Source organism: Megalobrama amblycephala, linkage group LG2 (assembly GCF_018812025.1).
Source record: "Megalobrama amblycephala isolate DHTTF-2021 linkage group LG2, ASM1881202v1, whole genome shotgun sequence".
In the NCBI taxonomy this organism is placed as follows: domain Eukaryota; kingdom Metazoa; phylum Chordata; class Actinopteri; order Cypriniformes; family Xenocyprididae; genus Megalobrama; species Megalobrama amblycephala.
In genome coordinates, this window is record NC_063045.1 from 57,351,975 (window position 1) to 57,379,097 (window position 27,123).

The 27,123-nt window shown below is 35.7% G+C and overlaps 2 protein-coding genes across 4 annotated transcripts in view; both read left to right on the forward strand.

Moving 5' to 3' along the window:
• Positions 1 to 130: 130 nt before the first annotated feature.
• Positions 131 to 9,500, forward strand: sec14l7 (SEC14-like lipid binding 7). The gene is made up of 12 exons (XM_048181156.1): positions 131 to 281; positions 993 to 1,068; positions 1,979 to 2,022; positions 2,587 to 2,649; positions 2,738 to 2,926; positions 3,961 to 4,056; positions 4,868 to 4,928; positions 5,027 to 5,110; positions 5,239 to 5,345; positions 7,519 to 7,658; positions 8,636 to 8,805; positions 8,932 to 9,500. Exons 1-12 carry the CDS (start codon positions 228 to 230, stop codon positions 9,036 to 9,038), a joined length of 1,191 nt encoding a protein of 396 aa, XP_048037113.1. The 5' UTR covers positions 131 to 227; the 3' UTR covers positions 9,039 to 9,500.
• An 880-nt stretch (positions 9,501 to 10,380) lies between these two features.
• LOC125262401 (metal transporter CNNM4) overlaps positions 10,381 to 27,123 on the forward strand; it is a 30,700-nt gene continuing 13,957 nt past the window's right edge. Inside the window, exons 1-5 of one of the 3 annotated variants that reach the window (XM_048181159.1) lie at positions 10,381 to 11,823; positions 14,856 to 14,999; positions 17,282 to 17,413; positions 17,509 to 17,678; positions 26,639 to 26,735. In XM_048181159.1, coding sequence (XP_048037116.1) covers positions 10,446 to 11,823; positions 14,856 to 14,999; positions 17,282 to 17,413; positions 17,509 to 17,678; positions 26,639 to 26,735 — 1,921 coding nt within the window. In that variant the 5' untranslated portion in view covers positions 10,381 to 10,445. The remainder of the gene's footprint in view (positions 11,824 to 14,855; positions 15,000 to 17,281; positions 17,414 to 17,508; positions 17,679 to 26,638; positions 26,736 to 27,123) is intronic. The other 2 variants (XM_048181161.1, XM_048181160.1) reach the window with 2 other exon arrangements.

The window sequence follows — 27,123 nt, forward strand, 5'->3', positions numbered from 1 at the left end:
TTTAAACTTTATAATTTCATCTGATTGGGCTGTAGTGCATTATTGCAGAGCAATATCAACGATTTGTTTACATTGATTGTCTCAGAATGACGCTGCATCTTTCATTCATTACCTTAGCGACGCGTGCTGTGTCTTTTCTCCAGCACGCGCGCCTCTCGTGACCGAGTATAAATATCAGGCGCACGAGCTCGAGAACTCAATGCACGAGAGTGTTTGATGCGGACAATATGAGCGGACGAGTAGGAGACCTCAGTCCCAAACAAACTGAGGCTTTAGCACAGGCAAGTAAAGGCACAAACTTTGTTTGTTTTAACATTTTATTCCTTAATTTCAAGATATTTTCACTTAGTATTTTGAGTGTCAGTCATATAGTTTCTATTAAAATAGGCTACACTATATTTTAGGCCTGCTACATGTCATTTTTAATAGCCTTTAATATATGATATACAGTACCATTCAAAAGGGTTTTATTTTATTTTATTTTTTTAAGAAATTAATTATTTTATACAGCAAGGATGCATTACATTGATTAAATTAAAGTGACAGTAAGACATTTCTATTATTACAAAAGGTTTCTGTCAAATAAATGTTGACAATTCATTAAATAATCCTGACAATGTGTCACAGTTTTCACAAAAATAAACATTGATAATAATCAGAAATGTTTCTTGAGCAGCAAATCAGCATATTAGAATGATCATGTGACACTGAAGACTGGAGTAATGATGCTAAAAACTCAGATTTGATCACAGAAATGAATTACATTTTAAGGTGCATTATTACAATATTATAATAATATTACAACTTTTTAAATTGTAATGATATTTCACAATATTACTGTTTTCACTGCATAAATGCAGTTTTTGAAATCGTACCAACCGCAAACTTTTGAATGGTAGAGTATCATTATATTAAAATTTAATGCAAAACTAATCTTCAGAGTTTAACCCTGTCAAAGAAATGTTATATTTAAATGTCATTTGTTTGGTCAGTTTCGGGAGAAAATATCAGATGTGTTGGATCAGCTGTCCAATCAAACTGACCATTACCTTCTTCGGTGGCTCAGAGGTGAGGACGGATCAAGATCTTTTTATCAAGATTTAATAACGCAAACATCAGAGTAGTTGGCAAACAACATGTACTTTTCTGGGAGTTTGATTTCAGGTTAACTTTTATTTTGAATATAGTGGAGACCTGCTTTTAACTGACTTATCTCTGACTGCGTGGTCATATCGGATGACCTTATGACCTCATGAACCTGTGTGTTGAGTAACAGAATGCCAGATCTACAATAATCATCAGGAAACACTTGTGATTATATGGAGGACAATATATGCAAGTACTCTTCCATGAAAAAACACAAGAGTTATTTCTGAGATTTATTTATTTTTTCTTTACCGATTGCTTTATCTTAACCAGTTTTATCTAGAAATCAATATTTACTGTTGAGATAGAACATCCCAAAACCATCTGCTGACTTTTTCTTTTTGAGAGGGAAGTCCAAGGTGACATTCTTGTGAATGTAATGTATGTGTCAATATTTATCTCTCTTCACTTGTGATTTTTGACCATTGCAGAATTATTTGCTCTCACCGTTTGCACTACATTATTGTATAATATTCTACAGTCCTCATATGCGTTTAGTCCTTAATTGTGATTTATCTAGGAAAGCGCAAGATAGTAGTCTGGCATGTACTTTATTTATTTAACCACCATAGACATTGAGGAATTGAAAATGAATTAAATGCATATACGTGATTGTAACGAGACAAGAAATGTTTTATATATTAGGCATGTGTGCAAATTTTAATGCAGATATTATTTGCAAATTGTTCAAAATGATTATTTCCCAACAAGAATTAGTCCTAGAATTTCCTTCACTGCTCTCTTTATGCTTTATAATAAAAATGCTCAAGACATGGTTACGCCTGGATGCAGTTTGCGTAGATTTTAAAGTTTGGTCATATCTTGTTTGCAGCTAGAAGCTTCAATGTCCCAAAGGCTGAGGCGATGATTAGAAGGGTAATATCACAGCTTACATTAACTCACAGTCACTTTAAACACCTGGGTCTGAATTACAGAAACATCTTAACTCATAATCTGTTTAGTTACCTCGCTAATTTCACTTAGAATATTGTTCAAAAGTGTGGGGTAATATGCTTAAAGAAAGAAAGAAATGAATACATTTATTTAGCAATGATGCATTAAATTGCCCATAAATGTCAATAAAGACATTTATAATGTTACAAAAGATTTACATTTCCAATAAATGCTGTTTTGTTCTTTTCAACATTGATAATAATGAAAAATGCAGCAAATCAGTATATTACAATGATCCCTGAAGGATCATGTGACACTGAAGACTGATGCTAAAAATTCAGATTTGTCATCACAGGAATAAATGAAACCTGAAAATATATTATAATAGAAAACAGTTCTTAGGAAATAGATATTTTTCACAGTATAAGATAGGAAGATTCTGTAATACAGCCCCTGGAGGCCTCATTAAAGTAACAACATTAAACCCCACAGAATTACATAAAGGTTTTCTCATTTGGCTTACACAAATCACTATATGTATTCCAGCATGTGGAGTTTCGCAAGCATATGAAAGTAGACACGATCATTGACGACTGGAGGCCACCTGAGGTATATCAGTACAGTACAACTAAAATATTTACCATAAGCTCAGAATGAAAAATGCCCTTCTAACAGACATATATTGTTCTCTGTCCAGGTCATCGAGCGCTATGTGGCAGGTGGAATGTGTGGCTATGATCGTGAAGGAAGCCCAATCTGGTACGATATCATCGGCCCTCTTGATCCGAAAGGCCTTTTACTGTCGGCTAGCAAACAAGACTGCCTTAGGACCAAAGTCAGAGACGCTGAGCTTCTACGACAAGAGTGTGAGAAACAGTCTAAAAAGGTACCTCCTGTCAAATAAAGACCAAATGACTAAGAATATATACCAAACTGAAAAAAAAAAAAGATTTCTTACTTATATTTTTGTCTGGTTTACCAGTACAAATACCTAAATATTCTTAAATCGTAATACATTTACTTGAGAAGCAATATGACTTATTTGCTTAAATCAAGACAAAAATATCTGCCAGTGTGGTTAGAAAAATAAACTTAATTCTAAGGGAAAATAAGAAGCTTGTTTCCACCACTGAATAAAAAATAAAAAAGATAATTGCAACTTTTTATCTCAAATATCTGACTTTTTTACTCACAATTGCAAGTTTATATCTTGCAATTCTGACTTCTTTTCTCGGAATTGTGAGATATAAACTCCCAGTTGTGTGTTATAATGTCAAAATTGCTAGTTATAAACTCATAATTGTGAGAAATAAAGTCAGAATTGCAAGATATAGTCGCAATTGCGAGAAATAAAGTCAGAATTGTGAGAAATAAAGTCAGAATTGCAAGATATAAAGTAGCAATCGCAAGAAATAAAGTCCGAATTGTGAGAAATAAAGTCAGAATTGCAAGATATAAAGTAGCAATTGTGAGAAATAAAGTTGCAATTGTGAGAAATAAAGTCAGAATTGCGAGGAAAAAAGGTCAGAATTGCGACTATATCATGCAATTATGACTTTATAACACAAAATTGCGAGTTTATATCATGAAAAAAGTTGCAATTTCCTTTTATTTTTTATTCAGTGGCGGAAACAGGCTTCCATATTTTTCTTACCCCACTGGCAGGTTTTTTTGTTTGTTTCAAGCATAAATTTTAATACATTCTTCAGAAAGCAAGACTTAATATCTATCATTTTGCTTCTCTAGTAAATCTATCTTGATTTAAGGATATTTAGATACAAGCCTGAGTAAGAAAATCAGTGAAAAATCAGACTATTTTCTAATGTCAGATATTTTATTATCGGAACCTTCACATTAATTTGCTGCAGTGTTGCTGTTCATAATTGTTTACAGTTGTTTTTGGGTGATTTTATTCATCAGCTTGGCAAACACATTGAATCAATCACCATCATTTATGACTGTGAAGGGCTTGGCATGAAACATCTCTGGAAGCCTGTTGTTGAGATGTACGGTGAGGTAGGAACATGACGCTTTCAGTAGAGCTTGGTCATTTTGAAGCCCAATAATGAGACACAAACTTATTACATTGCTATATATAATTGTTTGTTTATCACTTTGGCTTAGTGGTTAGCGCACATGCTCGGACACAACTAAAGAGCTTTGGTGCATGTACATTTGTATCCATCTTTTGTTATTTACTGGTCTAATAAAGTGGCAAAAAGGCAAATAAATAAATAATCATTTGTTACAGATGCCTCACAGTATCATTTCCATGTGACAAATGACTTAAAGTCCCCCTGTAGTCAATTTTATCCCTTAAAACTCATCTTTGATCAACAAAATGACATGTTTAAACATTTTTCCCTGGAAAAAAAAATTCTTCATGCCTTAAAATAGCTTGAATGTAACTCTACACCATTGCTTCATTTAGTATACGTGGTTATGCAAATTAGCCCCGTCTCCACACAGTCACACCAGTTCAAAGATCCACTTGTTGATGATTACACTTTGACGTGATGGGTCAAGGTAATTTGTGTCATCAGAAACACCAGTGTTTTTGAGACTCTTTTTTCACTGCAGTTTTAAGAAGAAAATACTCAGCAATGCTGTTGACTTACGAATTTGCACACGGTTTGTCTTAAAGTATATTAAAAACACCACATAGACATATGAACAACATTAAAAACTTGATTTTCACCACAGGGGAACTTTAAGATCCATCTTAATATGTATACATGTACATGTAAATAATCCACACTTGTTGTCAAGCTAAAACGGTCATATTGTGATATTATTTTTGCCTTTTCTTGCAATTTCTTCAATGCAGATTCTGACTATGTATGAAGAAAATTATCCTGAGAGCCTAAAAAAGGTGCTTTTAATCAAAGGTGAGTCATTGTTGCATCAGTAAAATCATGTCACTGTGATGCTGTTTAATAATAAACCATTTTGAAATCTTTTAATGCTTTAATTATTCTTCTAACAGCCCCTAAACTCTTCCCTATTGCATACAACTTGATCAAACACTTCTTGCGTGAGGAAACAAGGCAGAAGATTGCTGTGCTGGGTTGTAAGTTGTCTAACTAGTACTGTTTGTTAAGGCAAACATCATGATTGTGTTTGACTGCGGTGTGTCATTTATCCTGCATGAATGACACCTCACGAATGGCCATTTCTCTTTTGATCTGCTCCTCACAGCCAACTGGAAAGAGGTGTTGAGGGACTATGTGGATGCTGATCAGTTACCTGCTGTTTATGGAGGCTCTATGACTGATCCTGATGGAAACCCTCTCTGTAAGACCATGGTGAGATTCACATACACTACTGTTAGAAAGAAATTAATCTGGTACAACACAGCTAAATGTGCCTTTGATTTTATTTACCTCTAAACCACTAGATGGCACAAAAACTTTCCAAAACATCCGATTTTCAAAAAAGGCACCCCTGCTGTTGGGCGAAAGGCACAATAATTATCATGATAATAAATAGCTGGCTGACTGTTTGTTGACATGACATGGTTAGATTTAGATTGTAAATATCATATATTAAGTTGGGTAATCAACATATTTATAATAAAACCATTATATTTAAAAATATGATATTAATCATATCATATAATGAAATATTTATTTTTACTACTGTAAATCTATATTAAATTATTATGGGATCTCCTTCAATGATTTTAGAATCTTTATTTTTTTTAATATTTTTTTCTGTATTTAAAAAAAAAAATGTAATATTAAAGGTGCCCAAGAATCAAAAATTGAATTTACCTTGGCATAGTTAAATAACAAGAGTTCAGTACATGGAAATGACATACAGTGAGTCTCAAACTCCATTGTTTCCTCCTTTCTTGTGTAAATCTCATTTGTTTAAAAGACCTCCGAAGAACAGGCGAATCTCAACATAACACCGACTGTTACGTAACAGTCGGGATCATTAATATGTATGACCCCAATATTTGCATATGCCAATTCATGTTCAAGCTTTAGACAAGGGCAGCCAGTATTAACGTCTGGATGTGCACAGCTGAATCATCAGACTAAGTAAGCAAGCAAGAACAATAGCGAAAAATGGCAGATGGAGCAATAATAACTGACATGATCCATGATTACATGATATCATGATATTTTTAGTGATATTTGTGAATTGTCTTTCGAAATGTTTCGTTAGCATGTTGCTAATGTACTGTTAAATGTGGTTAAAGTTACCATCGTTTCTTACTGTATTCACAGAGACAAGAGCCGTCGCTATTTTCATTTTTAAACACTTGCAGTCTGTATAATTCATAAACACAACTTCATTCTTTATAAATCTCTCCAACAGTGAGTAATGTTAGCTTTAGCCACGAAGCACCATCAAACTCATTCAGAATCAAATGTAAACATCCAAATAAATACTATACTCACATGATCCGACGCATGCATGCAGCATGCATGACGAACATCTTGTAAAGATCCATTTGAGGGTTATATTAGCTGTGTGAACTTTGTAAATGCACTGTATTATAGTCGAGAGCTCGGGGACGGGGAGTGCGAGGATTTAAAGGGGACGCAGCCTGAATCGGTGCATAGTTAATGATGCCCCAAAATAGGCAGTTTTAAAATAGGCAGTTAAAAAATTAATTTAAAAAAATCTATGGGGTATTTTGGGCTGAAACTTCACAGACACATTCAGGGGACACCTTAGACTTATATTACATCTTGTAAAAACTGGTTCTAGGGCACCTTTAACATTTTTTAATGACAGTATATTTAATGAACAAAAATGAAATCTTTTATTATCAAATTAAACAGAAAATTGTACAAACTTTGGTAAGCGATTGTTTTGAACAAGTATTAACTTAGACATTATTAAAAACATATTATTTTAGCTAAATTATTTGTATCAATACTGTGTGCCTTTTACCCCGTGTGGCCACCTCATACATTTATAAGATTTTTAAACAAAATAAACCACTTTTATAATTTATTTTCACACAAAATCTGTTGCTCCATAAATGTTCCATATATATATATATATATATCCCTGCTGTGCACCCTACTTTTATTCAGCAGGGATGCATTAAATTGGCCAAAAGTGACAGTACATAATAAATATTTCAATTTTAAATAAATGCTGTTCTTTTTCAACACTGATAATCATAAGAAAGGTTTCTTGAGCAGCAAATCATCATATTAGAATGATTTCTGAAGGATCATGTGACACTGAAGACTGGAGTAATGATGCTGAAAACTCAGCTTTGATCACAGAAATAAATTACATTTTAAAATATATTCAAATAGCAAGCAGTTATGCTAAATTGTATTAATATTTCACAATATTACAGTTTTTACTGTATTTTGAATAATTAAATGCAGCCTTTTGAGCAGAAGACATTAAAACATTAAAAATCTTACTGACTCAAAACTTTTGAATGGTAGTGTGTAAAAAATACTGGTATTTAGTTGTCTTTACTCCTCTGACTCTTCCTCCTAGTTACGTTATGGTGGAGTAGTGCCAAAGTCCTACTACGTACGGGACTCTATCAAAGTGCAGTATGACCAGTGCGTCACAATTAGCCGTGGCTCTTCGTACCAGCTAGATTATGAGGTGCTCTTTCCAAACTGCTTGCTACGGTAAGTACCATTTTTCAGTACTAATAGTTATGCATAAGTGCTTTGCAAAATACGCTCTAAAAAATAAACGTTTTTTATTGGCATCTATTGTTGCAAAAGAGCCTTTAAAGGTACAATATGTAACTTTTTTTTATTCAAAATGATCAAAATTTAGATAATGAGCCAATCCAAAACGTGTTTTGTCTTCCCATGATTCACTATAGTAAGCCTATTTATAACTGTTTATATTTTAGACCTGATGGGATGGTTTTCACAGTAAATTGCGTATACATAAATCACTCACCCATCTCGTCATATCCGTAAACAGAGAAAATTTTCTCTGGCTACTTTGAAGCATGTATGGCATAGGTTAGCTGTCACAACGAGCGAGAAAGGATGACATGAAGCCTCTAAATCTCGAACCTCTGGGGAATCTGCTGGCAAAAAGAGAGTGCGACAGAGCTAGTAATAAACATTGGTTTGGCTTTTCGGAGATGGTGAGAACTAAGGGATTTGAAATACTGCAAAAGCGATGCAGAGATGGTGTTTTTATTACTCAACAGTGAGTAAGGTATTTTATTGAACAGATGAATTGCCATATGTAGCTCTAAAACAGTTCATTATAAATCATTATCTATTGTGAAGGCTCATATTCATCCGTAGTCACACAGAGCTGAGGCACAAACAAAACAATGTTCTACCTCAAAAAGCATGCGGTTTTGTTTTTTAACCACAAGAGGGCCACAAATTTAGTGCACCTTTAACATCCATGGGACATTTGCATTCCCCAAAATGTTCTTTATTGTGGAAAAAGGTTTTCTAAAAATTTTAAAATGTTATGCACAGAATGCAAATGTTTCTTTTGTGAAAACCCTAGAGTGTAGCATGCAATATACTCCATATAGAGTATGCTACTATTCATTCTGACCATAATCAGTCCTTCTTTTGTGAATAAACAAGTATAATACAAATAGTCATCATTGTTTTTCTCAATCTAGATGGCAGTTTGCAAGCGAAGGGTCTGATATCGGTTTTGGGCTTTACCTGAAGACTAAAGGGAATGAGACAAAGAAAGTGGGAGCCATGCAGGAAATACTGCCTACGGAACGTTACAATTCCCATCTCGTTCCAGAGGATGGATCCTACACCTGTGAAGAACCAGGCATCTGTATGATTGTTTTGAATTTTCCATTTTAGTTTTTGGTGGTTTTATGAGCATGATAACAAAAGCATAAATTTGCTGAAGAGTCACAGTTCATTATTTATGCTGACAGCAATCGCTTTCTCTCTATAGATGTGGTCCGATTTGACAACACTTACAGTGTGATGCATTCAAAGAAGGTCAGCTTCACTGTGGACGTGCTTCTACCTGAGGGACACTCATCAGGAAAACGGCCATAAAGCCTGACTGGAATCACACTATATCCAGCATTTATTCACAATTTTAAATAATTATTGTTATAGATAATTATGAAAAGCAATTGTACGCAGACAGTTCCTAAAAGATGTTGCATGAAGCGTTTATGATATTTGAATTACAATTATGTATGACAAATGGAAGCAGATATAGACTGATGGGGACTATTTGGTCAGTACAGAGAACTTCCTTAATGTGAAATAATTATAATTATGGCCTAATAAGATTATGTCTCAATGAATATGTCACTGAATGGAATCGAATCACAGCAATTATCATAAAATTGAACTCATGTTAACACATTTAATGGTTAAATCCCACTATTATAGGAAGATTATAGTAATCGTTGTAAAATTTAGGTATAGCAACCTTGATCTTAATCTTGGCTATATTTTAAATGTGTACATAATTATGCACTAATCTGAGAATAAAACATATGATATTGATGAGTCGATGTTTATTTGTAACACTAGAGGACGCACGTGCATCATATTCTACCCAGATTCAGCTGGAAGATGTAGTGATGGTCAATAGACACAATGGCATTGATTCAGAAATGACAAATACATGTACAATATGGCAGATCATTGCTGTTGATTAATTTACTGTTAATTTTCTGTAATACAAAATGTATATATATATATTTTTTTAATTATAGTGTTTATATATAATTATTATAATATATATAATAGTATTTATATGTAATCATGTTATTTATTGTAGCTATTTTGTACTGATTATATATATATATATATATATATATATATATATATATATATATATATATATATATTTTTTATTATTATTATTATTATTATTATTGTTATAATTTAAGCGTTACAGTAAAAGAAATTGAGGGGAAATGTGCCTAATTGTCATCTAAAAACTGCCAAAATTATCTAGTTTATTCAAAATGTATATTATTTTTGCACCATTTGATATTGTGATGAATTTCACCACTGTGTTTGGTGAAGAGGACACTAGGCTCGTGCTATTACATAACTCCACCACGCGCTACAGCACTGTGGCGCGAGCAATAATAAATCAAGACGGTAGAAGAAGAAAAAATATATAAAAATTATAAATTGTACATTTTTAATTGGAAACCTGTTAGATTCTTACATTTATTTATACTTATCACCAAATTTTATTATAAAAAATATTACCTCATAGCGTCATGAGACGTTTATTAATCCAAACGTGATGTATTTTACAATAAGAACGCGCAGACATATATTTTACACATTTCATTCAAAGTTACACGTAATTTTTCCACTGTATTTAAAGTGGGCGTTGCGCAATTTTGCATTATGCAAATGAGGGGGCTGGATCCGCGTGTGGCAGCGATGACGTGACGTAATGTCCAGCCTTGCGGAGAGAGCGCAACAAACATGGCGACAGAGCGGAGCGGACAGGGGTGTCTTCTAACTTTCATCGTGTTCCTCTGGAGCTCTGTCGGCGGGCGAACGGAGACGTCGAGCCAGGGTTCCGGTAGTCAGATCCTGGGCATGCGGCTGGAGAGGAGCGACAAAGCGGCTAGCACGACGGAGGACGGACTCATCCAGGTAACGGAGGAGAGCAACGTCCTGCTCCGGTTTTATGGGGTGCACCTGAGTCCGAACGCAGCATCTCGCATCAGGTTCATGGAGTATGTGGATACGGAGCACAGTGACGCGTTAAACAGGACTTGTGATGATTTCACCAAAGACATGAGCATCAGCACCTATATGAACGTGAGCAATAGGGGTACATCAGGTGTGGTGAGTGTATATGTAAAGCCAATGCGTAAGAGTGAACGAGAGAAGACCTACAGCCTGTGTGTCAGGCAGGATTTTGGAGATAGATGGCTCCAGTTGGGTGATAATGATGGTAGATTGGTAGTCGTAGAGGAGAAAACATCTCTTTTACCTCTTTGGTTTCAAGTCATCCTGGTGTCAAGCTTGCTGGCGTTGTCTGGCATGTTCAGTGGACTCAACCTGGGGCTCATGGCGTTGGATCCAATGGAGCTACGCATCGTGCAAAGTTGTGGCACTAATAAGGAGAAGAAGTATGCACGGAAAATCGAACCCATTCGAAGCAAGGGCAACTATCTGCTTTGCTCTTTATTGTTGGGTAACGTTCTGGTCAACACAACTTTGACGATCCTACTGGATGATTTGATTGGGTCAGGGTTGGGAGCCGTGGTGGCATCTACAGTTGGCATTGTCATATTTGGTGAAATCGTGCCACAAGCGCTCTGCTCGCGCCACGGCTTGGCCGTAGGCGCCAACACCATCGTGCTGACCAAATTTTTCATGCTGTTGACCTTCCCGTTGTCATTCCCCATCAGTAAGCTCTTGGATTACATCCTCGGGCAGGAAATCGGCACCGTCTACAACCGTGAGAAGCTAGTGGGGATGCTGAAGGTCACAGAGCCCTACAACGACCTGGTCAAAGAAGAGCTGAACATCATACAAGGCGCTCTCGAATTGAGAACCAAGACGGTTGAGGATGTGATGACACCGCTGAGCAACTGCTTCATGATTCACATTGACGCCGTGCTCGACTTCAACACCATGTCGGAGATCATGGAAAGTGGCTACACGCGGATACCTGTGTACGACTGTGAGCGCTCCAACATTGTTGACATCTTGTACGTCAAAGACCTGGCCTTCGTTGACCCGGACGACTGCACGACGCTTAAAACGGTCACCAAGTTCTACAACCACCCGGTGCATTTTGTCTTCCACGACACTAAGTTGGATGCCATGTTGGAGGAGTTTAAAAAAGGTTAGTGATTGTGATTTATGTCTGTCCTAGGTTTGTACAGAACGTGCTGTGCTCACAGGAAGCACCATGCGCAGTTGTTTTCACCCTCCTATTGATTACGATGGGTGCTCAGATTCCCCCTGAGAGCCGAATCGATAACCATATGCACCATATGCACCCAGTATGAAGCTCTTCTAGAAATGCTGGAGGAATCCCATGCTGCCAAAAGCACCTGTCACTCATTAAAAATTTACATCATCATCCGGTCCACCACAGTTTGCACACTCACTGTAGTGTTTAACCACAGTTACCTTCAGATTCAGGGCCGTAACCACCATAGAAATTTTTACGGAGACATATTCCCCTCAATATTCAGATTATTCTTTATTGGTAACACGTTTATGTTAACAAGAACTAACAATGAATAATACTTCTACTGCATTTATTAATCTTAAAGGGATAGTTCACCCAAAAATGAAAATTCTGCCATCATTTACAGACCCTCATATTGTTTCAAACCTGTATGAATTTCTTTCTTCTGCTGAACACAAAGGAATTGTTTGGTTTACCTATATTCTTCCTTTGTGTTCAGCAGAAGAAAGAAATTAATTCATACAGGTTTGGAACAACTTGAGGGTGAGTAAATTTTTGGGTGAACTATCCCTTTAATCTCAACATTTACTAATACATTTTTAATATCAAAAGTTATCTGTTAACATTAGCTAATACAGTGAGAACTAACATGAACATTTTTACAAAAATTAATAAATGCTATAAAAAACATTGCTCAGTGTTAGTTCATGCATTAACTAATTAACTAAGATGTTTTATTCCTGTGTCTTAAACCGTAAAGGTCATGGGTTCAATTCCTTGGAAATGCATGAACTTTAAAGGATTAGTTCATTTTAAAATGAAAATTACCCCAAGCTTTACTCACCCTCAAGCCATCCTAAGTGTATATGACTTTCTTCATTCTGATGAACACAATCGGAGTTGTATTAATAAATATCCTGAGCTTTATAATGGCAGTGAACGGGACCAATGAGTTTGAAGCTCAAGAAAGTGCATCCATCCATCATAAACATATTCCACACGCTCCGGGGGGTTAATAAAGGCCTTCTGAAGTGAAGCGATGCATTTGTGTAAGAAATATATCCATATTTAACAAGTTATGAAGTAAAATATCTATCTTCCGCCAGACCGGCTTCCGTATTCAACTTGCATAATTTGAATATGGAAGGCGTAGGACGTAGCGTAAGCATTTTGAACTGCGAGACGTGTGACATTTTCTTCGTTGAATAGTTGAATATGGAAGGCGTTCTGACGGAAGATAGATATTTTACTTTATAACTTGTTAAATATGGACATTTTTCTTACACAAACACATCACTTCACTTCAGAAGGCCTTTATTAACCCCCTGGAGCCGTGTGGAGTACATTTATAATGGATGGATGCACTTTCTTGAGCTTCAAACTTGTTGATCCTGTTCACTACCATTATAAAGCTTGGATGCATCAGGATATTTATTAATATAACTCCGATTGTGTTCATCAGAATGAAGAAAGTCATATACACTTGAGGGTGAGTAAAGCTTGGGCTAATTTTCATTTTAAAATGAACTAATCCTTTAAAACGTAAACCTTGAATGCAATGCAAGTCGCTTTGGATAAAAGCATCTGACAAATGCATATCATGATTTATTTTACTTTATTGGCTTTAATCATGACAATTATGCTGCCATTGTTTTAAACAAACTGTGTTGAAGAAAATTTCAAAATGCATGTGTGTGAAACACAAATTTGCCTCATAATGTGTTCGTGTAAAGATGAGTTTTGTGGGTGGTGTTTTGGAATGATTGGCAGTTTCAAGTCCCTCCCACTGTGTTTTTCATGTACCGATCAGTGCAGCACTGCAGAGGTGCCACAGCGGGACAAAACCCAAGTGACATGCAAACGTCTCAGGACAACTGCATTTGATGACAATTTTGTAGAAACTCTCTGCACCCTATTCAAATGTGTTTTTACTTTTTGTTTAAAATGAGCTCCACTGAGATATGAATATATGTAAATAAGCTTATGAGTATGCAAGTATATGATTTGCTAAATGCTGATCCCTGAGGAGCACTGGAGTATATCTCAGTGTGAAAATATTAGATCATCTCTTAAACACTAATCTGTATTAAGGCTTGATCACATACTATAAATCCCTCTGAGGAAAACGGATTTCAGAAAAAATCTGCATATTTCCTTCATGTTTCCTCTATTTAGGGTAACTTTTTAGGGATGTATGATATATCATATTAGCCATTGTTTACTGTTGATCAGACTTGGGGTAAGTGATTTGAACTTTGTGCAAAATTTGTGGCAACTTTTATTTATTTATTAATGAGTCTTAACGAGTCTGGAGAGAATAATAATTGGTTGTCAGTATTGGCCAGAATTTTTATATTGGTGCATCTGTGTATTTTGATTCAGATTTGAGCGTTCAGTAAGTATTGCTCAGATTCAATGTTTTAACAGTTCGTGTCCAGTAATGTTGATTTTGAGAGTTTTGCAGATTCATATATTTTACTCATAACTTTAAATGCCCTCAAAGTGTCTTCTGGTCTGGTCTTGCTCCATCATTCCCTTTTCGCTTTCTTTTTCTAATCCCCAGACATCTCCGTCATTTCCCCCTCCTAAGCTCGTTTAGCTCTAAGTTTAGTAGCAATTCTGATCTCTCTTTTGGCTCCAAACATGAAGCGCTAATGCTCCAGTATTGCTTAAATGGTTATGATTGATCTGGCCCCCCAGAAAAAACAAGATGATGAATAATTCATGGGGTTTTCAGACTCTGCAGTGATAATATGGCTCATTAATATGTATGTCCATGCAGTGCTTCAGTATGTATATGGTTTGAAGTATTCTTCTACACCCACTCAGTGGGTTTCCTGGTGTGAACTAAATCTATGTTAAGTAACTTTTAAAGCCATTCTGATTGCAATTTGAACACTTCGTGCATTTAATTTTGTGTTTTTCTAGTGTTCAACATGTTTAGGTGTTTCTGTCCACAGGTAAATCCCACCTGGCCATCGTTCAGAAGGTGAATAATGAGGGTGAAGGAGATCCGTTCTATGAGGTTCTGGGGCTGGTCACGCTGGAGGACGTTATTGAGGAAATCATCAAATCCGAGATCCTGGACGAGTCTGATCTCTACAGTATGTTAATAATAGTGATGTCCTTTATCGTTTTCTCATTTTGCATGGAAATATGGGATTTTAAAACCCTTTGATGCTTTTCAGTCAATTTTGACTGAAAATGATTACTTAAAGGATTAGTTCACTTCAGAATTAAAATTTCCTGATAATTTACTCACCCCCATGTCATCCAAGATGTTTATGTCTTTCTTTCTTTAGTCGAAAAGAAATAAAGGTTTTTAAGGAAAACATTCCAGAATTTTTCTCTATATAGTGGACTTCAATTGAAGAAAGAAAGACATAAACATGTTGGATGACATGGGCGTGAGTAAACTATCAGGAAGTTTTAATTCTGAAGCGAACTAATCTTTTAATCGGAATGGTATGACACTTGGTGACTTGTGGCACTTGATATGTGAACACAAACAAAAAAATTTGGACATAATTTCAAAAGGTTAAATGGTCCTAAAAAATAGTCTCACTTGTACTCCTTGCACATAAAAAATTACTGACATAAAAAAAAAAAAAGCACAGCAATGAAGGGGTTAATTTAAAAAGAATTAAAGGTGCCATCGAACGTCTTTTTAAAAGATGTAATATAAATCTAAGATGTCCCCTGAATGTGTCTGTGAAGTTTCAGCTCAAAATACCCCATAGATTTTTTTTTTTTTTGATTTTTTTAACTGCCTATTTTGGGGCATAATTAAATATGAGCCGATTTAGGCTGCGGCCCCTTTAAATGCTCACGCTCCCCGCCCACGGAGCTCGCGCTTGCCTTTAACAGCATAAACAAAGTTCACACAGCTAATATAACCCTCAAAATGGATCTTTACAAAGTGTTCGTCATGCAGCATGTCTAATCGCGTAAGTATAGTATTTATTTGGATGTTTACAATTGATTCTGAATGAGTTTGATAGTGCTCCGTGGCTAAAGCTAACATTACACACTGTTGGAGAGATTTATAAAGAATGAAGTTGTGTTTGTGCATTATACAGACTGCAAGTGTTTAAAAATTAAAATAGCGACGGCTCTTGTCTCCGTGAATACAGTAAGAAACGATGGTAACTTTAACCACATTTAACAGTACATTAGCAACATGCTAACGAAACATTTAGAAAGACAATTTACAAATATCATTAAAAATATCATGTAATCATGGATCATGTCAGTTATTATTGCTCCATCTGCCATTTTTCACTATTGTTCTTGCTTGCTTACCTAGTCTGATGATTCAGCTGTGCACAGATCCAGACGTTAATACTGGCTGCCCTTGTCTAATGCCTTGAACATGAGCTGGCATATGCAAATATTGGGGGCGTACATATTAATGATCCCGACTGTTACGCAATAGTCAGTGTCATGTTGAGATTCGCCTGTTCTTCGGAGGTCTTTTAAACAAATGAGATTTATATAAGGAGGAGGAAACAACGGTGTTTGAGACTCACTGTATGTCATTTCCATGTACTGAACTCTTGTTATTCAACTATGCCGAGGTAAATTCAATTTTTGATTCTAGGGCACCTTTAAAAAAAATTAGGAGAAAAATTTTTTGTGCAAATTGTGGAGAAAATGCGTCATAATTGTTGCATAAATTTTACTTAGTACTAGGGCTGCACGATTAATTGCACGAGATTGTCATGCGTGTCTCATCAGTAAAGCCGGTTCTGTGATTAGCGGTAAATGTCCATCACCTGCTTTCAAATGGAGCGGCACTTAATATACAGAGCCGTAGTTCGCGGACAAGCTACGCAATAACGTGTTCATAATCGCAGATGAATCGCTTTCGATTACGAACGCGATATTGCGTAGCTTGTCCGCGAACTACGGCTCTGTATATTAAGTGCCACTCCATTTGAAAGCAGGTGATGGACATTTACCGCTAATCACAGAACCGGCTTTACTGACGAGACACGCATGACAAAAGCATGCGATTAATCGTGCAGCCCTACTTAGTACCATAATATTCCCTTGAAATACAAAATATTAAATAAAAAATATTATTGAACAAAAATATATTACATTGATTTAGCATTCGAAATGTTGAGTTTGACTGCTAAATGAGGAGCACAAGAGTTTTAAATCTAATCTAATCTAATTGTCTAATAATTGATTTATTAATTGATTCAATTATTGATTTATTGATCTGGGCTGCATTTCTCAAAAGCATCATAAGCCTAAGCAGATCATAGAGACTATTGGTGCCAATGGCTTCTATAATCTGCTTAGGATGCTTTTGGGAAACGAGATGACTGAATGGTTGCATGATTAATGATTTTGTTTTTTTTTTTTTTTTGTATGCTAGCTGACAATCGCAACAAAAAGAAAGTGGATCCCAACAAGAACAAGAGGGACTTTTCTGCTTTCAAACAGAACGAATCCAAAGTCAAGATATCCCAGCAGCTAATGCTAGCAGCGCATCGTTTCCTCGCTACTGGTGAGCTGTTGAGATTAGTGAGATTATCATCTCGCTCTTTGAGCATTTGCTTTTGCTGATAACAGGCAATTTTTTTCTTATCCATCTTTCCGTAGAGGTGAGCATTTTCAGTCCACTCCAGATCAAAGACAAGGTCTTACTGCGAATCCTCAAACACCCGGATGTCATTCAGGAGATCAAGTTCAACGAGAACGACAAGCGCTCGCAACAGCACTATTTATATCAGCGTGGAAAACCTGTCGACTTTTTCATCCTCATCCTTCAGGTAAGTAAAACTGATCAGTAGGCCTGCAATGAGAATTCAGCAGAAAGCTAATATCTACACTGTGAGTGTGTTTATTAAATATTTAGGTTAGTTTGAAAAATTCAATTCAATTCACATTTATTTGTATAGCGCTTTTCACGATACATATCGTTTCAAAGCAGCTTTACAGAGAATGTCAACATTACAATTTAAAGAATGCAGTTAGCAAATAATGTAATAATTTAGGCAATTAAAGGGTTAGTTCACCCAAAAATGAAAATTATGTCATTAATGACTCAGCCTCATGTCGTTCCAAACCCGTAAGACCTCTGTTCATCTTCAAAACACAGTTTAAGATATTTTAGATTTAGTCCAAGAGCTTTCTGTCCCTCCATTGAAAATGTATGTACGGTATACTGTCCATGTCCAGAAAGGTAACAAAAACATCATCAAAGTAGTCCATGTGACATCAGAGGGTCAGTTAGAAGTTTTTGAAGCATCGAAAATACATTTTGGTCCAAAAAATAACAAAAACTACGACTTTATTCAGCATTGTCTTCTCTTCCGGAATCCTTTCCATTGAATTGATTCCATTGAATCCTTTCATCTGTCGGCGTTGGTAATGCACTTTTACGTCGACGTGGTTGTTTTTGGCGATTAGGACATCCGCGACATGCACACTTAGGCACCATTTCAAAAAATATAGCAATACCGAAATACAAACAATGTAGAATAGCTTGAATACAGCGTGCGTCTCCCTCAGACTGTAAACGAAGCTCGGGCGCACCAGATAACACGTCAGCAGCGTCTTACATCAGCAGCGTCACTGCGGAGTCGTGAATCACACTCCGGAGCAGAAGGGGGCGGTAATGCACCAATAAGCTGGATGCCAACCGCCGTAAAACAGGAAAGAAGAAGAAGAAGAAGAAGAAGTGGAGTCGAGAACGCGAATTGACAACAGACCCGGAAGAGAATACAATGCTGAATAAAGTCGTAGTGTAATGTATTTTTGATGCTTCAAAATGTTGCGGATGTCCTAATCGCCAAAAGCAACCACGGTGACGTAAAAGTGCATTACCAACTCCGACAGATGAAAGGATTCAATGGAATCAATTCAATGGAATCAATTCAATGGAAAGGATTCCGGAAGAAAATCCAATGCTGAATAAAGTCGTAGATTTTTTTATTTTTGATCCAAAATGTATTTTCGATGCTTCAACAACTTCTAACTAACCCACTGATGTCACATGGACTACTTTGATGATGTTTTTATTACCTTTCTGGACATGGACAGTCTACCGTACATACATTTTCAATGGAGGGACAGAAAGCTCTTGGACTAAATCTAAAATATCTTAAACTGTGTTCCGAAGATGAACGAAGGTCTTACGGGTGTGGAACGACATGAGGGTGAGTCATTAATGACATCATTTTAATTTTTGGGTGAACTAACCCTTTAATTTACAATCACTGTTAGCAGTTTAACTGAAGGTAGGAGAAATGAGCTCCTGGAAAAATGAATTACATATTAACAATAATTAGGATATATAAAAATTTGGGAATGTGCATGTTGATCCAGATAAAAGTCCTCGCAGGAGTTGGTGCCGTCTCTTCATAGTTGTTGGTCATCTCAAAATGCTTTCAGCTACCGGAAAAGTACCTTTAAAGGGATAGTTCACCTAAAAATAAACGTTTTCTGTTCATTTACACTCTCAGGCCATATGTGGGTGTCTATTTTTCTTTAGTATAACAGTAAAGAAGATTTTTAGCTGAACCCATTGTCCTTGGTGATTCATATAATGCAAGTCAATGGGTGCCGTCACTTTGAGAGTCAAAAAAACAAATGATTAAACATAAAATTAATACCCGCGGCTCCTGACGATACATTGAGGTCTTATGAAGCGAAACGATCCGTCTATGCAAGAAACTGAACATTATTTACAGCGTTTTTACTTCTAATCCACAGCCTCTGAAAACAATGAGCTGACGCTGTGTTTGTTTACAACAGAGAGGGAAGACGCGTGTATTGTATTGTTCATCAAAATCATATTTACTTGTGCTTACCCTGGATGCCGCAACCTATATTTGCATGATCTCAATCAGGATGATTGACTTTTCGCTGATTCCCAACAGGAAGCTCACGCTCAAGACTGTTGTGAACATGCTCAGTATCATTTGGATTACAGGTAATAATGTTGTAAATAATGTTCAGTTTCTTGCACAGACCAATCGTTTCGCTTCATAAGACCTCAATGTATCGTCAGGAGCCACGGGGATTAATTTTGTTTTGCCTGTGTATGTTTTTTGACTCTCAAATTGACGGTAGCCGTTGACTTGCATTATATGAATCACTGAGGACCACAGTTTCAGCTAAAAATCTTCTTTACTCTTCTACTGAAGAAAAAAAGTCCCCTACATCTTGGATGGCCTGAGGGTGAGTAAATAAACAGCAAATATTCATTTTTGGGTGAACTATCCCTTTTAAATAAAAACCGAAATTGTGTAACTTCCTTCAATAATCGGTCACCTGTTAGTGGAGCTTGCTAGGGAAAATATCATGATTGCTTAAACTGTTTAAATTAATCTTTGGCTACCTGGATTGTTTGTGCTAACTTGTGTGGCTTGTTGAAGATTTCTGTGCTAATACATATTCTAAACGATCATATTTATGAAGATAAACAGAAGATATACCTCAGGCTTGCATCTTTAATCTGCCTCTTTGAGGTTTTTCAATTTTATTTTCAGATATCAAATAAATTGCATGTAATGGTGTATGGTTATGTTTGTTTTATTTTTAAATGCATTTTATGATTCATTTAAATATATTGATTTAAAGGCACAATATGTAAGATTTTTGGATTCAAATATACGAAAACCACTAGAACTATGTTATATATTTTGTTGACTTGTGTACTTACATTATCCCATATGTTTCCGAGAATGTTTAAATCCAGGGAAATAAGCAATTTTAGCCAGAACCAGGACCCGATACATTTATAGACAGAAAACGAATCATCGTTATATAGATCAACACGGTTATTCTTATTGTTTCAATCTCGTTTTCTTGATTTTCCGCGAGTACCATGTTTTTATCATGCCTCAAAGACAACCCTTTTTTGTCAAGTGGCTAACATAGCATAACTGCATAACCAGTAGGCAATCTCCTAGCAACCCCAGAACACCATAGCAACTGCATAGCAACACCCTGGTAACCATCTAAAACTCTCTAGTTAACATTGTTTTGTTGATTTCTACTCAGCACAAACACTCTCACATAGATTATAAAGCCTTTAAGTAATAAACTGTCTAGTTTTGTTTTATTGCATTAGAAAGTTTGTATGGTTTGAGAAAATTAGAAAAGGTCAGAGAAGTTGGCTGTTCCCCACGGCTTGCATTATGTGATTCACTCAATTGCATCCCATGTAACCCCTCACCATTTGACCTTGTGGAGGGGACTCAATCCCCATGACATTGCTCCAGGGACATTAGCTGTACAACCATCCACAAATATCTCTCTCTCTCTGCCTGTCATTGGTCAGAATTCTGAGTACTTACAGGATTAGATGAATCCCCAAATAGACCAGATTTTTCTGAAGAAAATATGAGTGATGCTTGCCTGTGCAAAACTTACTGCCATGATGCTAGGATGTTGTGAGTGGTTACCAGGACGTTGCTTTGTAGTTGCTAGGGTGTTTTATGTGGATGCCAAAACATATAGAACTAGTCTAGAAACCTAGAGCACCTTAACTTCTAGGTGGTTGCAAAGGCATTGCTATGTGGTTGCTAAGGTGTCCCTATGTAGTTGCTTAGAACTAGCCTAATGTCTTGGCAACAACTCAGAACACCCTAGAAACCACATAGCAATAACCTGGCAACCACCTAAAACTAGGTGGTTTGCCAAGGCATTGCTATGTGCTGCTAAGGTGTTGCTATGTAGTTTTGTTTTAGATGGTTGCCAGGGTATTGCTATGTAGTTTGCTAAGGTGTTTTAGGTGGTTTCCAGGGTTGTGTTATGCAGTTTCTAAGGTGTTCTCGTGGTTGCTAGGGTGTTCTTGGTGGTTTCCAGGGCACTGCTATGCAGTTACTAGGGTGTTCTGGTTGGTTGCTAGGTGGTTTGCCAAGGCATTATGTGTTGCTAATGTTTTAGGCGGTTTCCAGGGTGTTATGCAGTTGCTAAGGTGTTCTCAGTGGTTGCTAGGTGGTTCTTACTTTCCATGTAAACAGAGTCCACTCTGCAGTAGAGCTGCACGATTCTGGATAAATTGAGAATCACGATTTTTTTGGGTTTAAAATAGAGATCACTGTTCTCTCACGATTCTGAATAGACAGCTAAACAAAATTACATGTAATCTACTACAGGGTTTGACAAAATGTTAATTGCTGCAGTCTATTTAAAACATTTAATTAATTTGAATTAATAAAAAAATCAGTTTGAATGAATGATTCAATGACTCACTCATAATGACTTCACTTGTTTTAATGCTAGATGAATCAGCGTTTTTGAACGAATCTCTTGAATAAATAATTCGATGACAAATACATTTTTAACAGTCACTTGTCGCCACCTACTGGTGTAATGATGTAATTGATACAGTCGTTATTTGAAGCGTGAAGTTACGTGCAAAAGGTGATTTTAGTCTATTTTGATCGCTTTTGAACGAATTTCTTGAGTGAGTGATTCAATAACAAATACATTTTTAACAGCCACTTGTCGCCACCTTCTGGTGTAATGATGAAATTGACAAAATCGTTATTTGAAGTGTGAAGTTACTTGCAAAAGGTGATTTACTCTATTTTGATCACTTTTAAGTGAATTTTTTGAACAAATCTCTTGAATGAATGATTCAATGACAAATGCATTTTTAACAGTCACTTGTCGCCACCTACTGGTGTAATGATGTAATTGATAAAATCGTTATTTGAAGCATGAAGTTACGTGCAATAGGTGATTTACTCTGTTTTGATCGTTTTTGAACGAATCTCTTGAATAAGTGATCCAATGACAAATACATTTTTAACAATCACCTGTCTCCACCTACTGGTGTAACAATGAAATTGACACAATCGGTATTTGAAGTGTGAAGTTACTTGCAAAAGGTGATTTACTCTGTTTTGATCACTTTTAAGTGAATTTTTTTGAACAAATCTCTTGAATGAATTATTCAATGACAAATACATTTTTAACAGTCACTTGTCACCACCTACTGGTGTAATGATGTAATTGATACAATCGTTATTTGAAGCATGAAGTTACGTGCAATAGGTGATTTACTCTGTTTTGATCGTTTTTGAACGAATCTCTTGAATAAGTGATCCAATGACAAATACATTTTTAACAATCACCTGTCTCCACCTACTGGTGTAACGATGAAATTGACACTATCGTTATTTGAAGTGTGAAGTTACTTGCAAAAGGTGATTTACTCTGTTTTGATCACTTTTAAGGGAATTTTTTGAACAAATCTCTTGAATGAATGATTCAATGATAAATAAATTTTTAACAGTCACTTGTCGCCACCTACTGGTGTAACGATGTAATTGATACAATTGTTATTTGAAGCGTGAAGTTAAATTTTTAACAGTCACTTGTCGCCACCTACTGGTGTAATGATGTAATTGATAAAATCGTTATTTGAAGCATGAAGTTATGTGCAATAGGTGATTTACTCTGTTTTGATCGTTTTTGAACGAATCTCTTGAATAAGTGATCCAATGACAAATACATTTTTAACAATCACCTGTCTCCACCTACTGGTGTAACAATGAAATTGACACAATCGGTATTTGAAGTGTGAAGTTACTTGCAAAAGGTGATTTACTCTGTTTTGATCACTTTTAAGTGAATTTTTTTGAACAAATCTCTTGAATGAATTATTCAATGACAAATACATTTTTAACAGTCACTTGTCACCACCTACTGGTGTAATGATGTAATTGATACAATCGTTATTTGAAGCGTGAAGTTACGTGCAAAAGGTGATTTACTCTATTTTGATCGCCACCATTAACGTCAGTGTTTATATCTGAACTACAAACTATTATCCCAGTACTTCTGTGATATTTTGAATTATCGTGCAGCTCTACTCTGCAGTCATTTTTAGATATGGTACGAGTCCCTCCTTCAGTTTAATTCTGTTTTTTTCTGCCTGTTTTGTTGTTCGCCAAGCCGAAATCACAAGTCTGATCACTTGGAGAAGTAACAGCACACATCTCTGTACAATTTGAGGTGTCATTCATGCCTTTAGCACAAAAAACAGCACAGGATGAATTACACACAGAAGTTTAATTCTTAAGAGTAGATTTGAAGTTGGATCAATAGCAATAGTGATGCTTGTAAACATTGGTTGCTGGTTAACATTTTCAAGCTCTTTTAGTGCCATTTCCTCTGTTCATGGTGGCTCGTTTGTGCCCCTTGGTTGTGGCATCCTGGTCTGTTCGGAGCGTCTGTGACCTCACTGTAGGTTTAGCCAGAAGAGGCTGTGCATTGGACAGGCCTGTCCTTCACTAATTGATCCCTCTTACGTAAGAAAGGGATCCTGAGCATACCAGCTCTAATCCCACCCCCTTTCTGCCAGCTCATACACATACACACACACACACACACACACACACGATTGTATACACAGCCAAATAAAGTGCACTGTCCATGGCCTTGTTTTATAAAACAATCCAATCAGAAGTGAGACTGATGGAAAGACTCTTGTATGTCTATGCTACAGCAAGCAGATGATACATATATAGATATTGGCTTGTATGTGAACTCATTCAGGGATCAACGCAATACCGTGACCTTACACATAGTTTCCAGTCATCTGAATGAATATCTGCGTCGCAGCTTACTTAACGTGGCTTAAGTTTGAAGATGGTCAAGGTAGAACGAGCCGTGATAGGACACAGGGCCGAGGTAGCGCACGGGCCCCTCGGAGATCAGTAAATCACATCCTGGATTTGCTGTGTTCTCGACGGGGGGGTCAGCCAGGACAAGGTTAACTCTTTCAGAACCTCAGTGTGACAGTGTTTATCACTGTCGTAATCATCCCCGCGGCACAATGTCATACAGAGCATGAAGCCATGTGTCAGGGATCGTTATGTCACACTGGCCATCAAACCGCATGTCTGCTTAAATTCAGCAAACTTTACATCTGCTAATTTCCAGACTGAATCTGCCTGTATTTAATTGAGTTTTAAAATGACTTAAAATATAATTCAAATGAATTGTAAAAATGATCAAATAAATTTATAACATATATAAATTATAACAATAATATGATGTAATGATCATTTCTTATATTTAAATAAATATTTAAAAGTATAAGCAAATAAAAATCTGTGTATTAAATATATATTTTTATGTTCTTATACTTTTATTTAAATATATTCAGTCTATTAAATTAATGATCAAGTAAATTATATAACATATAAATTAACCAATATTATGATATATTGATAATATCTTGTCTAAATAAGCATGTAAAAGTATAGGAAAATAAAAAGAAATGTATTAAATAAATATATATTAATATATTTAATAGAATATTTAAATGTGTTTACATACATTTATTAGAAAATAAAAATATAAACTTTAATTTAGATATATAAAATGTATAAGTATATAAAAATAAATATTTTTGTAATTGAAAAATGTTTTGGCTTCTGATTTTAATAATTGGAATTTAGTAGATTAGTAAGTTTTGATGATTTGTTGGTAGTACTTTACAAAAAGGCATTAACAATAATGTTATTAACTAACAATAAACTTTTTACAGCATTTATTAATGTAGGTTAATTAATAAAATTACCATTGCTCATTAATACTTAATATTCATTCATAATGCATTAACTACTGGAAAAATGTGTTGTTATATGCAGAAATTTGCACATCCTAGATAACCTATAAATGATATAATTCTGTAAAAGTGTTGTTCGTTGTTGTTTTATGATACCTAATGCTAATTAATTGAACCTAATTGTAAAATGTCACTGATTGATAAGTCTCTTCTGCTCACCAAGACTGCATTTGACTAAAAATACAGTAAAACATAATATTTAAAGTATTATTACAATTTAAAATAATTTAATATATTTTAAAATGTAATTTATTCCTGATAACGTTCCTGATAACGTTCGTCACATTTCACATCAATAATTAACTTTCCAAAATAAAAAAAAATTAAAAATTTTGGAACGGTAGTGTATCAATTTAAGAGTTAATTTTTATGAATGTAAAGATTTGTTTAGTAGTAGTAGTAGTAGTAGTTTTGTTTTACATAACTGGATTTGGCTCTGATTTGCTGGCATAACAGAAAGCAGCAAGTGTTTGCGATCTCTGTTTGTGTTCAGTGTCTACCTGAATATAGATACCAGAGCAGAGGAGACCCAGATAGAGTGACAGGATCCGTGTGTCATGCAATCCGAGCGCCGCAGATCCGGTAACGTTTTTCTGAGAATGAGAGGAAAGGTTGACTCTCCATTGGGATGGAAAATGGAGCAGATATGATGCCTGAGAGTTTGGAAAATTTGTGTGTCCTCTCGAATGTGGTTTGACACATGACTTGTGCGCTGGTTTCAAAGTATTAAATGTACCAACCTCACAGTACTTGTGGGAGTTTTGGTTGGGTTTTGTGTCATTCTGTCTTTAATTATAGAGATGCAACTGGTTGCTCTTCAAGGAAGCCGGTTAAGATTTCAAAATGAGTTGCATTCGACTTAAATGTTTCGTGAGTGTTTTTAAAAACGCAGTTCAATTATTGAAGAATAACACCATTCACGAGGGCTTTAGGTTTCAGTATCTTGAAGGAACCACGCAAAGCTACCAATGCATTTATTTGAAGCAGTTTACATTTATGTGGTTATGATTGTCTTTATGATTATCTCCAAATTATTGAAATATATATAATCAAATGTCCTGCACTATGTGCAAATTCCACGTTGACTTTTTTTTTTTAACAAATGAAACTAATAAACTCACCTCTGTCCCTCAGGGTCGGGTGGAAGTTGAGGCTGGAAACGAGAATATGAAGTTTGAGGCCGGTCCTTTCTCGTATTACGGAGTCATGGCACTGACTTCACCATGCCTGGGTGAGTATTTATTTATTACCTTGCTTTTTTAACTTTTACTTTCTCTAATCGAAGAGTGTGATATATTCCCACTTACAGGGTTAGTCCATCCAAAAATGAAAATTCTGTCATAATTTACTCAATTGTATGCCTTTCTTTCTTATTCTGCGGAACACAAAATAAGATATTTTGAAAAAGGTTGGAGCCCATTGACTTCATTGTATGGACAAACACTCTCAGAGTATCTTATTTTATGTTCCAGGGTGAGTATATGTTCGCTTCTTGAGATTAAAGGGATAGTTCACCCAAAAAATGAAAATTATCCCATAATTTAGCCATCCTAGGTGTATATGACTATCTTTTAGATGAACACAATCAGAGATATATTTAAAAATATCCTGGCTCTTCC

What these genes read in the sequence shown, in the direction of transcription:
- sec14l7 (XM_048181156.1), top strand. Translation starts at nt 228, where the DNA reads ATGAGCGGACGAGTAGGAGACCTCAGTCCCAAACAAACTGAGGCTTTA. An exon ending in TTGTTGAGATGTACGGTGAG is followed by an intron (nt 4,057 to 4,867) that starts GTAGGAACATGA and finishes TCTTCAATGCAG; the next exon opens with ATTCTGACTATGTATGAAGA. An exon ending in AAAGGTGCTTTTAATCAAAG is followed by an intron (nt 4,929 to 5,026) that starts GTGAGTCATTGT and finishes TTCTTCTAACAG; the next exon opens with CCCCTAAACTCTTCCCTATT.